Source organism: Pan paniscus, chromosome 3 (assembly GCF_029289425.2).
Source record: "Pan paniscus chromosome 3, NHGRI_mPanPan1-v2.0_pri, whole genome shotgun sequence".
In the NCBI taxonomy this organism is placed as follows: Eukaryota; Metazoa; Chordata; class Mammalia; order Primates; family Hominidae; genus Pan; species Pan paniscus.
In genome coordinates this window covers 36,235,281-36,248,658 of record NC_073252.2, presented here as the reverse complement: position 1 = coordinate 36,248,658, position 13,378 = coordinate 36,235,281, and the positions used below count along the sequence as shown (strand labels likewise).

Below are 13,378 nucleotides of genomic sequence, written 5' to 3'. Positions count from 1 at the left end.
TGAGTCCCTGTAAAATCATGGATATCTTACTTTAATGCCATCGTTCTAAGCTGCTTTATCTGTAAGCATGTGGGATTAATAAAAGCCCCCACCTTATAGTGCTGTTGTGATTAAGTGACATTATACATGAAACTTTATTAGAATAATGACTAGCATATCTTTAACGTATATTGAGACAAAATATTAAGGAACTGGGAAGATGATATGGAATAATTCATTAGTTTTTTTCAAAATTGCTATTTTAACAGCAATATCGGTAAAACAATAACGAGCAAAGAATGATGATGCAGTGAAGCAGAAAATAGTGACATAGAATCCCACCCATAAGCCCCTCTCTTTGTTGTTAGTATCCTGAGCAGTTTGATGTGGTAGAAAGCAGCACATTGATTTCAGAAAGGCCAACCTGGGGTCCCCTCCGAAGCTCTCACTTATGTAACCTTGGGCAAATTTTTTTCTTTGAGTTTCTATTTCTGCATCTTAAGATAAAGACAATTTACTTTAAACTATGAATAATACAGAGTTTAAAGCATTTAAAGTGTTGTGATGATTAAATTTATTGATATGATTATGTATTTTACAACATGAAGATTAAGTAATACAGTGAGTTTGGTAATGAAAGCCAATTAAGAGAGTTTCTAGTATACTCTGTATATATTGGTCATATTACTTTTTGGTGTCCTAAGACCTCTGTAACCATTGGCTTGCCTCTGGATTTAATGGAAAATATGACGGCCCAGGCTAAAGCCATGTGAATGATTTGCTGTGAGAACCCATCCATTATACCATTCTCTAGCTATGATAAGTAAAACCTACTCTGTCTGCCACTGGGAGAGACAGACTGTGTTTCAGATTTTTATTTCCGTTCAAACAACTGGTTTTCCCTCAGCACCCTGTGACATGAACTGGCATTGCCTATAGCAAGCTATCTCTTGCTCTTCCACTTTCAGACTTTATCTCTCTCTCTTTTTAAATTATGAATGCCTAATCTTTTAAGGACAGTACAGTGTATAAACTATGACTTTCTTTCCCCATTGTCTATGCACTTGGCTTTCTTTCTTCATAGCATTCAAGGCAATTTGGCACACCATATTATTCATGCAAAATTCTTCCTCACTCTCCCATCCGTAACTCTTTACAGTTCACTTCTATCACATCTCCCCACCTTCATTTAAGGTTACATAATTTAGGCTAATATTATAGATGTATTAGTCTATTCCCTCATTGCTACAAAGAAATGTCTGAGACTGGATAATTTATGAAGAAAAGATGTTTAATTAGCCCACGGTTTCACAGGAAGCATGGTGGCATCTGCTTGGCTTCTCGGGAAGCCTTAGGAAGCTTACAATTATAGCAGAAGGCAAAGGGGAAGCAGGCACATCTTACATGGCTGGAGCAGAAGCAAGAGAGAGAGGGGGGAAAGGTGCTACACACTTTTAAAGGACCAGATCTCAACATAACTCCTCAGGAGAACAGCACAGAGGGGATGGTACTAAAACCACTGATGAAAACCCCACCCCCATGATTCAGTCACCTCCTATCAGGCCTCATCTCCAACACTGGACTGCATTTGAACATGAGATTTGGGTGGGGATATAGATGCAAACCATATCAGTAGTGTACTTGAAATTTCAGCATTATGTATGTTATTACTTGGCCCTTAAATTCTGTGTCTAAGAGAGTCCCAAAGTTTTTATGTTGATGGTTGAAAGATAATGAGAACTGTCACTCTGATATATAAAACCTCTCTATATTTATCCTTAATTTTTCCCAAGTAATAGATGCCAAGTGAAACTTTTTAACAAGATTAAAGTTTGTTTATAAACCCTGTCTTTTTTTTTTACTTCATTTGTGATAAAATACATATATCATGGAATTTTCTACTTTATTTAAAAATACATACAATTCAGTGGCATTGGTTGTATTTACATTGTTCAACCATCACTATTTTTCTTAGTATTTTAACATATTCTAATGAAGCTTTGGAATTAAGCTAGATATTAAACATTTCTTCCTATAAATTTCAGAGTAGGAAAAATGTATGTAGCTTAAGATGTATAATCAGAATCTTACCAGAAAATTCCAAATTTCAAAATTATTTGTACATTATATTCATGAAAATATTTTTATTCCACTTGAATTTTCTGTTATAAATTTATGTTTGGATCTACTGAGATTAAGAAAAATAGAACAGTGTTGTATACTGGAAACTGTTTAAACTTTTCTTCATTTACTCATTCAAAAATATTTATTGATCATTTCCTATGTGTGTACAAGGCTCACACTTCAGTGAACTAATTAAACAAAAAGGAAAAAAAAATAGAAACCTTGCTAGACATATCTAAGCAGGAGTGAGTTAGAAGAGGCAAGTATGAAGTGAGATTCAATTTGAATAACTAACCCAAAAGACACCTTTGAAGTGGTATGTTGAATGCATGTTAAAATGAATTTCCATGGATTGCATTTTACAGATGTTCCTCAACTTATGATGGGGTTACATACGAATAAACTCACCATAAGGTGAACATACATAAAATAAAAAAGGCGTTAAATACACCTAACCTATGGAATGTTGTAGCTTAGCCTAGCCTAGCTTAAACGTGCTCAGAACATTTATATTAGCCTACAGCGGGGCAGAATCATCTGGCAACACAGCACGCCATATCAGTTTTTCACCCTCATGAGTGCATGGCTGACTGGAAGCTGCAGCTCACTGCCACTGCCCATCATCACTAGAGAGTGTCCTACCGTGCATCACTAACCGGGGAAAAGATCAAAATTCAGAATTTGAAGTATGCTTTCTACTTCGTGCATATTTGTTTTTCACCATTGTAAAGTCAAAAAATCGTATTGAAGCATTGTAAGCCAGGGACTGTCTGTAGTTGATTTTGTAGCTCTAAGATTAGTATATAAATTCAGACATGCCACTTGTATCGAAGTAAAGTTAGGACCTAAGTCATAGAAATGAGATCTTTTATAGGAAGCATCAACTTTTATGTGGATTGCACTTTCTAAACCTATATTGTGCCAAATCTTGCTTCCCTGTGAGACATTTAATTTTATTTTTAGAGTGCAAGAGCAGAACTTGAAAGGCTGCGGCTCAGTGAAAAGTGTGATAAAGAGTCCGTGGACTCTAGCTTAAAGGAGAGAGCTTCCATGGTGGCCCACTGCCTGGAGCACAAGGACGATAAACTTCGAAATCGACCCCGAAAACATCGGAGTTTCAACTGCCTGGAGGACACAGAGCCTGAAGCCCCACTTGGGCAACCAAAAGGCCATAAAGGCCTAAAGACATTGAGGAAGACTGAGGACAGGAATAGCAAAGCTACTTTGGACTCTGATCATAAGTTACCATCAAGGGTCATTGAAGAACTTAATGTGGTTCTACAACGGTCAAGAACCCTTCCAAAAGAATTACAGGATGAGCAGATTTCGAAGTAGGAAATAAAATGAATTGCTCCCCAGATTATTTTTTTAATATTGTATGCAATCTTTATGTGTAACTCCAAAACTGAACTATAAGATAATTCATAAGAATTTGCCTATTGATAGGCAAATTTGTCTATGCTTAGGCATTTAAGGAGCATTTAAAAATATGTATATATGTGACTGAATGTAAGATTAACTTTATTTTGGTCTGAACAAAGCTTGTAAAGTTCCATTGTATTAACGTGTGTAAGAAGATATTGGGTTACTTAGGTGGTCAGTCCTTTTAAAGTAGTTGTCTGTTAAGTGGTATAATTTATGAGCAGAAATCTCAAACTGTACTGTATTGTATAAAATGCTGTGTTTAAATGAAGCCTAAGAAACTATCTGTAACATATTTTGCACTTTGAGAAACCTTGTATATTACCATATGTTTTTAGGTTTACAGAAGTTCTACCTTAGGGAAAAGAAAGGGAAGTAAATTGAAAAAGGGGGGAGAATTTATTGTAGTGGCTGCCTAAAAACCACTGGAGTTTTTAAAAGAAGCAAGGAGTTAAATGTCCTGCAAAACAAGGAAGTGAGCTAAGATTCATTCTAGTTCACTAATGACCAGAACTTGTCAATGAGAAACCACTTGTTAAGAAAAAGTCCAGTGTTTATTTCTCAAGAGTAATATTCGGCCAACAGATGTGAATAATAGCACTAGCCACTCTTATTAATATTTATAGTGTTAGAAAACCAGCCACATTACAGATTCACTACGTTTGAGCTCATTGTTGGTGGCTGCTAAGAGGAAACTTACACTGCATTGGAGAGGTTGTGTACACAGGACCTGGCCTGGATGCTGATTGAACTGTCATTGTATGCAAGCATTTTTTCTTTTTTCAGAATTTCTGACTATACTTTTGGTACGAACAAAATTCATCACCACAGGGTCCTGTTGTTTTGTTTGATTTTTAGATTTTTTTAAATTATTATTAAGGTTGTAATGTTTTTCTCCGAATTGTCAGAAATAACTGGAAGAATACAATATATGGCCATTATGGAGCCAGGGGCTAGTTGGTGGTTTACTATACATTTGGGGGCTACCTGGTCACATTTAATCTACGTTTTTTTTTTTCTTTTTTTTAAATAAAGGTGTGGTCTCTTCCCTGTACTTATGAATAAGGACAAAGCCCTATTTTTGTTTCAACATACAGATCAGCTACTGAATTGGTGATTTTCCTGACAGACAATGCTATCTAACCATAGTTCATGTTAGGGGAAGCATTTTTCCATCAGTTTCTTTAAAATTGGATTGTCTGGTGAGTTTTGATATTAAACATTATTTTATGTAGCTAAGTTTTTTTTTTTTTAGCATTTCTTTTTTATTTTTCAATCTATATTCACAGGCCCATACTTCAGTCCGTCCAATCATAGTACAGTGATGTGGTGGTAGATGCTATGAACTTCTTCATTGTAAAATACAGATCATTTGTATTTTGGGGTGATAAAATAGTTCACCATGGGTATGAGATATTTATTCTTTAAATCAAAGTAAATTAGAATTTTTAAAAAGCAAAAAACTGCAGGACAGTTTATGAAATAGGTGGCACTATTAGGGAATCTTCCTTTAAAGCAAGAAATCATGTTATTTAGAAAGAAAAACTAATCTTAAGCATACTATTTCTAATAAATATTTATATTTTTATGAAATAAAGAGGTATGTGGAAATTAATATTTGGTGATGTTGGACAGTGGAAAAGTATCTAGAGTTTTTACCTGCCTTATCTGAATTCTTCTTGAAACTTGAGCTTAAACTCTAATAGGTGTTTCCCTTTCTATTCTGAACAATTGTCTCCATTTTTCAAGTGTGAGAGATAAGGGCTAATGATGACATCTCATTTATTTTGAGTAAACATTAAAATTGTTTTACAAGTCTACTTGAATGTGACTTTATTATTTTCAGAAGTTGAAGGTTGTTATTGTGAAATAGATCAAATAGATTAGCTTTCTTTTCTTTTTAAAAAAATTTGAATTTAATATATACTTCAAACTGGCTGTATTGTTTTTCCAAACAGGTCAGTGTAAGTAGCTTTATTTATTTAAAGACCCACTTGCTTAGAACCAGGCACAATTCCAGGCTCTGTGGCCTGTATTGACGAAAAGCTGCTGACCAGCCACATCCCTACAAGATGCATAGTACCACCCCTGGTTTATAGGCATCTCTGCCAGCCTTGCCACACCACAAGAAGGCCAAGGGACTGGCACAAGTGTCTGGCACCTCAGCAGTGCCACTTGGTCATTCATGAGCAGTCCCTCATGTTCAGGAACAATGCCTGTCACCCAGGCCACTTCAGCTGCATCCACTGTAGGAAGGAGCTGACTGGTGAGGCCCATGAGCTGAAGGGTGAATTCTACTGCCTGCCCTGCATTGACAAGATGCTGTCCCCATTTCTAGGGACTGCAGCCAGCCCATCAAAGGCCACATAGTGAATACACTGGGCAAAGAGTGGTGGCATGCAGAGCTCTTTGCCCTGAGTGTGAGAAGCCATTCCTGGGGCCCTGGCACTATGAGAAGAAGGGCCTGGCCTACTTTGAGATCCACAACAGCCAGCTCTTTGGGACATCTGCTGCAGCTGCAGCCATGAGGTTAAGGGTGACATGGTGTTGGCCCTCAACAAGGCCTGATGTGTGTGAACTGCTTCTCCCGCTCCACCTGCAAGAGCAGGCTCACTCTGAAGATCAAGTTTGTGGAGTTTGACATGAAGCCCGTGTGTAAGAACTTCCCACTGGAACTGAAGAAGAGGCTGAAGAAGTCATTGGAGCTCACGTCTCGCTAGGCCTAGCCCAAGTCCGGGGACCTCAACTCTGAAGGCTCTCTTGCCTGGCCCTTCTCTCCCTCCCTTCCTTCTCCCAGAGGACCTCTGCCTTCTCCCTCTCCAGCTCACTGCCTTCTCACAGCCACCTCCCACTTCTATTGTCTGTTCTTGGACTCCTCATCTCCCTTTACCTGCTTCTTGTCCTCCCCTTGTCTTCTTTCTCATCATCTCCACCCTTTCTATTCTCTTATCTCTGCCTTCCCCAATGTCTTTTCTCTCCTTTATGGTGGCTTCTCTCTTTCCTTCTGTGCAGAGGCAGTGACCCAAGAGGTGGGGAGCCTGTGAAAGGCCTGGGCCCATGCCCTATGACTGCATCTACCTGTGTCCATGGGCTTCAGCCTGCAGAACTCCAGGGATAGCAAATCAGGGTCTGGGGTCACCAGAGCTCCTATCCTGACCTGTCCCTCCCCACAGGGGACCAGGTTGCACATATTCCTGTGGGACCCTCCACCTCAGAGTACACCCACAGCCAGAGCAGCCCACCTGAGCTGCAGGACCAGGGCCACCCTTCAATCTCTCACCATTCATTTAACTAAGTAGTATCCCTGTGCCCAAACTGGGCCAGCAAGTCCTGCCACCCCATTCACTACCTGCAGGGACAGGAGCCCACTTCCATAAAGAGGACTTTCTGAAATCCAACCTTGGCCCCTGCCTCTGGCTAGGCCACTTGGTTCTCCCCTCCCCCAGCCCAGAACCTGTGTTGAGACTTTGGGTGTGGCTGGGAATAGGAGGTGGTAGGGTCAGAGGTGGCTTATTTCCACCTCTAAGGAGGAGAATTCCTCCACAACCAGTGCAGACCTGAGGTTGGGACTCAGGCTTGCATAATGAAGGCTTAGTCACAGGAAAAAAAAAAAAAGAAAGAAAAAAACAAAAAAGCAAAGCACTCAAAGTGCTCAAAGGCACTCTCAATTTTATTTCTGTAGCCCTAAAATTAATTATTAGACATGGTTTTTAAATATTTGATTTCTAAACAAATCATTACCTGATGATTCATCAAAGTGTCACTGAGAACTCAAAATCAAACAAAAATGATTGAAGCAAAAATATGACTTATGAACGTAACTATATTAGCTGCTGAATTGCATAATTTTTAATTCAAAAATATAATGCAAAAGCAATTTTTTAAATGCATTAAATGTATTTGAACAGGTTGTAGCATGCAGATATTTGCATCTTTTTAAAGTTTTAATAATCACTTTAGGAAGAAGATTATAACTTTCACCATCTTAACAAAATTTGCATGAAGACTTACATATTCTTCCTTACTCAAATGAACTTGTAACCAACCCCAAACTCATTTTGCTTGCCTCACAACAGCCAGTAAGTTAAGGAGGTGGAACAAGGAACAAGGAAGGCAACTTTATTTTGGAAAGCCAGCAAACCAAGAAGATGGCCAACTAGTGACCTAAAGTACCATTTTAAGTTGGTACAAATTTCAAGCTGTTTTTATGTTTAGGGTAGCACGAAGAGGAAAGGGTTGGGATCAAGATGTGAGCCACAACCGCAGACATTTGGATACTAGTCAGAGTTTGAGGCAGCTGGAGCTGCTTCGTCCATGGTCAGGTCACAATGCTTCTGCAAATCTCTCTTTTTTTTTTTTCTTTTTTTAAATTTTAAGTTCTAGGGTGCATGTGCACAACGTGCAAGTTTGTTACATAGGTATACGTGTGTCATGTTAGTTTGCTGCACCCATTAACTTGTCATTTACATTAGGTATTTCTCCTAATGCTATCCCTCCCCCAACCCCCCACCTCCTGACAGGCCCTAGTGTGTGATGTTCCCAGCCCTGTGTTCAAGTGTTCTTATTGTTCAATTCCCACCTATGAGTGAGAACATGCGGTGTTTGCTTCTGCAAATCTTTAACAAAACATAGCTGTTTACATACTTTTCCTTTAATCACAGAGTTAGTTAAGAAAACTACATGACTGTTTTCTTTGAATTTTTTTCAGTGCTCTAAAATTAGCCTGTGAGCAGGAATAGGTAAAGACCCCTTAAACAAAAAATGGAGTTAGTTATGTTAGTTTTTCTACTGTTTCACTGTTACCAATTAGTTAAGACAGAATTAGTTGTAAAATGTGACCATTTTTCTGTCATGTGTACAATCATCACATTTAATTTCTAATGATCAGGAAATGCAAAGCACAGAAATGAATCAGGTAATTAAAGTTTATGTTTTTAAGTTGTATAATTATTTTAACATGTTTTATTTAAAATATTACAAATTACATTGTATTACCCCTTTTCTGCCACAGCCACTGTATGTTGAATATAAAAGTTTTGATAATTGAGATACCTCTGCAGATTTAACCCTTTTTATGAGTTAAAGTTCAGAGCCCAAATGTCCTCATCTGAGAAGTAGGAATGTTAACTTGTTGACTTTTTTCAACAACTATTTTATACACACACACACACACACACACACACACTCACACAAATTACGAGCCAGGTATATGAAATAGATACATATATAGCAGCATAGTAGAGATACAATAAGTGTTAGTTATTAATGTATTAGTCCTCCTAGCTCTCATTTGATCTTAGTTGACCCTAATGGTTTTCAAAACCGCTTCTAGCAGGCAGATCAAGACGGTGTAATAAAAGGCTCTTCCAACTGTCCTACACTAAAGGACACCAACCTAATAACTATCTACACAGAAAACAAACTTCATATGAACCAAAACTCAGATGAGCACTCACGGTACCTGGTTTTAACTTCTTATCACTGAAGGAGGCACTGAAGGGGTAGAAAATACGGTCTTCAATCAACACCATTCCTCCCCAACCCCCTAGCAGCAGCAGCATGGTGCATTGAGGAAACTTTTTAGGACAACGGGCTGGGCAAAAATTTCTTGAGTAATATCCCCATAAGCACAGGCAACCAAAGCAAAAATGGACAAATGGGATCACATCAGGTTAAAAACTTCTGCATAGCAAAGAGAACAACCAGCAAAGTGAAGAGACAATCCACAGAATGGCAAAAAATATTTGCAAACTATCCATCTGTCAAGGGATTAATAACCAGAATAAATAACAAGCTCAACAATTGTACAGGAAAAAATCTAATAATTTGATTAAAAGTTGGCAAAGATTTGAATATACCCTTCTTAAAAGAAGACATACAAATGGGAAACAGGAAGATGAAAAGGTGCTCAACATAAATTGGCAGAAAAATGCAAATCAAAACTACAATCAGAAATCATCTCACCTAAGTTAAGATTGTTTATACCCCCAAAACAGTCAATCATAAATGCTGGTGAGATTGTGGCGAAAAGGGAAACTTCTTGGTGGGAATGTAAGTACAATTACTATGGAGAACAATTGGAGGTTCCTCAAGAAACTAAAAGTAGAACTACCATATGATCCAACAATCCCACTGCTGTATATATACCCCAAAGAAAGGAAATCAGTATATCTAAGAGATAGCAGCACTCCCATGTTTGTTGCAGCAGTAGCCAAAATATGGAAGCAACATAAGTGTCCATCAACAGACGAATCGATAAAGAAAATGTGGTACTTATACACAATGGCGTGCGATTCATCCATAAAAAGAATGAGATTCTGTTATTTGCAACATCTATGGAACTGGAGGTCAATATGCTAAGTGAACCACCTGTTATTTATTTGCGGGATCTAAAAATCAAAACAATTGAATTCATTGAGATAAAGTGCAGAAGGATGGCAGCCAGAGGCTGGGAAGGGTAGTGAGAGGGTGGTGGGATGAGATAAGAATGGTTAATGGATACAAAAGAATAAAAGGAATCAATAAGACCTAGCATTTGATAGCACAACAGGGTGCCTATAGTCAGTTTAATTGTACATTTTAAAATAACTAAAAGAGTATAACTGGATTGTTTAACACAAAAGTACTTGAGGGGATGGATAACCCATTTTTCATGAAGTGATTAGTAAACATTGCATCCCTATATTAAAACATCTCATATACCCCATAAGTGTATACACCTACTATGTACCCATAAAAATTAAAATTTTTTTTTAAATTAAAAAACTGCTTCTAGCAATGTTTTCTTCATCCTTTAAAACATATGTTATGCACTAATAAAGCAGATTACCACAAGTTATGGGCTGAACTGTCTTCTCCCAAAAATCATATGTTGAAATCCTAATTCCCAGTACCTTAGAATGTGACTATATTTGGAGGTAGGGCCTTCACAGAGGTGGTTGAGTTAAAATGAAGTTATTAGGACAGGCCCTAATCCATTCTGACTGGTGTCCTAAGAGGAAATTAGGACATACAAAGAGACACTGGGGATGCCCAGCCACAGAGGAAAGGCCATGTGAGGAAACAAGGAAAGTGTCTGCAAAGTGAAGAGAAAGACCTTATAAGAAAACAAACCTGCTGATATCTTGATCTTGGACTTCCAGCCTCTAAAACTATGAGAAAATAAATTTCTGTTGTTTAAGCCACCCAGGCATTTTGTTATGGTAACCTTAGCAAAGTAATACATCACGTTTTTGTGTTAATTTGTTAATATTGATATATGATGAGCAGAATACCCTCTGGTACTTGAAATAATTAGTCCTTGTGCTCTTGTTGCTCCAAATCTCAGAATAACTTTCTGGCATCACATCAAAGTTACAATAACCATATGATTAATGGAGGAAAAGAATGACATGTTGAGATGTAACTGCTTAGAAATCAGCTAGCTAAATAACATGAACACTAAAATAATATAGAATAAAATTCAAAATTGTGACTCAGCAAAATTACTGTTGGGGTCTGCTTGTAAAGACTCAAGTTCTCATATCAAGAGCCACTCTTCCAGCAACGATGCCCTATCTTTCATAACATCTGATAAAGAATGTTGCTGAACCTTTCAAAGAAAGACCAAGAGAGCTTCTCAGTTAAACGACTGAGTAATCAACCAATACACTAGACTACAGAGACACAAAAACTCACTTCAATCAACCCAGCTGACCCAAACCATGATTTTACAGCCTGTTGACTGGCTTAACAATAACCTTCATAAGATAGAAGTAGCATTTATATCTCACTGGGGAGGATCTCATCTTCCCCTCTACTATTGCCTCATTTGTCTGCTCCTGTTTGCAGCAAGACTCTTCATTACATTTGTCTAACTTGCTGCCTTCTCTTTTTAACCTCTCATTCTTTCTTTGAACCTTCTTTATTCAGCCTTTTGTTTCCCATTACTCTTTGAAAACTGCTCCTGGCAAGGTCAGAACAACCTTATTCATGACTGTAATGACCAGTTTTCAGTCATCATATTGACCTATCACCATCTACAGCATTTTACACAGTTAAGCACCCTCCTTTGTGTAATAATTCTACTAGTATTGGTCTCTAGGATGCTACTATCTTGTGGTTTTCCTCTTTCCTCACAAGTCAGTCTTCTCAGTTCCTTTACTGGGTAGCCTAAGTCCTAGAGGAATACATCAAGTCTTGTAACTTTGCATATAGTATATCTTCTGCACTACCCATATGTTTAACTTCAGTCTGAATCTACTCATTGAGTTCCAGACTGTAGTTTACATTTCCACTTGAATGTACAACTAGCATCTCAAATATATCTAAAGCTTTTTACTTGCTCCTCAGCCTTTCCTTGTCCGGGACTCAGGTGCAGAGATATTAAGCAGCATTATTCAGCTAATGATTGGCAAAGCTGGCATTCAAACCCAGGAGGTCTAGCTCAAGAGGCCACACTTTTACACTCTGCCGTTAATTATATCTTTTCTGAATTATGGCAAAAGATTCTCAACTTGTCTCCCTAATTGCGTGCTACTATGTGGAAGGAAGCAAAAGACAGAGTGAACTTCTAAAATAAAAGATTATGTCTCTTCTCCTAATAGCTATTTCAGTTAAGTTAAAATGGAATGTCTTTATCAATGTCATGTTGCATTTATGAATATACATATTTAAAATATATTTAAATATAAATACAAGTTGGAAATGATTGTTCCAATGTACCACCTGCTATTTTTTAAACACTCTGCCTCACTCACTTTGCTATAAGCATACTGTTCCTCAGCATCACTAGGCATGAAAAGGCCTTAGAACTTTTCACTTAACTGTTTCTTCTGTTGGCCAACACTCTTTCCAGACATACACATGGATCACTCTGTTAACTACATGTTGACCACCTTGAATGTCTCCTTGCCAGGCAGACAATCTCTGATCATGCCATATGAAGTGGCATCATCATCTTCCTGCTATCCCCTTTATCTTCTTACTTCATTGGGCTTATCACCACCTGATAATTGACATATTTATTAGTATATATTTTAATGATCTACCTCCAGTAGAATATAACACTGCAAATGCAAAGTCTTAGATTAACCACTGTATTCCTAGAATCTAAAATAGTGCTTGTGCCTTATCTCATATTCACTACTGAAACATATATTGAATGAATGAATCATGGCATAATGAAGTAGCTTGAAGAAGAACAATGATTTCACTGAAAGCTAGAAACAATGGGAAACAAAATAAAAAATAAAAACAAAAACAAACTCGGCTGTTGCTGGAATGAGGAATAGGGGTGGCCAGATTCTGAAGAAGTAGGAACATTAAAGATGTGGGCTAATATTTTATAGCTGCTATTTTTCTGGGTAAATTTAAAGAATCTGTACACAGGACAAAAAGTTGAAAATCTAGTCTTTGCTCAGGTTGAGATGATTTTTTAAGATAGAAAGAACAGCAGAGCTTTTGCAGTCTTGTTCAGGAAACAACATTGGAGACTCAAGGCACTAAAATCCTAGCAAGAATGGAGGAATAGAAAACTAACTATAGCTAGTTTTCCTTTTAAGACATTTGTTGAATTGTGATGCCACGTGTAACAGTAAGCTAATAAGCTTAGCAGAAAATCCCTAATAGTGCGGTGGAGTTGTTTGTAGTCTCATGATACTAAGCATACAAAAATTCAATTGTATTTACTACCATGCAGAGAGACCCTTGTGAGCATACAAGCTCTCATTTGGAAGCCTCGGGAAGCCATATGGTTGGAGCAGGTATGAATTGGAATCTTGACAGAACATCATCAAAACTGCCCACAACCTCAATTCAGCTCAGTCCCATTGGATCAGGATCATCAGCCTCCTCTTTGCCAAAAGATGGAAAG

At 37.7% G+C, this 13,378-nt stretch overlaps 1 protein-coding gene and 1 pseudogene across 9 annotated transcripts in view; both read left to right on the top strand.

The window, feature by feature from the left end:
• Positions 1-5,345, top strand: part of ARAP2 (ArfGAP with RhoGAP domain, ankyrin repeat and PH domain 2) — a 219,135-nt gene extending 213,790 nt beyond the window's left edge. For all 9 annotated transcript variants that reach the window (XM_055111263.2, XM_034958425.3, XM_003832149.5 and 6 more), the window contains one exon: positions 3,067-5,345. In XM_055111263.2, the coding sequence (XP_054967238.2) occupies positions 3,067-3,438 (372 nt within the window). In that variant the 3' untranslated portion in view covers positions 3,439-5,345. The remainder of the gene's footprint in view (positions 1-3,066) is intronic.
• Positions 5,346-5,468: 123 nt separating this feature from the next.
• LOC100976109 (LIM and senescent cell antigen-like-containing domain protein 2) lies at positions 5,469-6,569 on the top strand (annotated as a pseudogene).
• Positions 6,570-13,378: the final 6,809 nt, after the last annotated feature.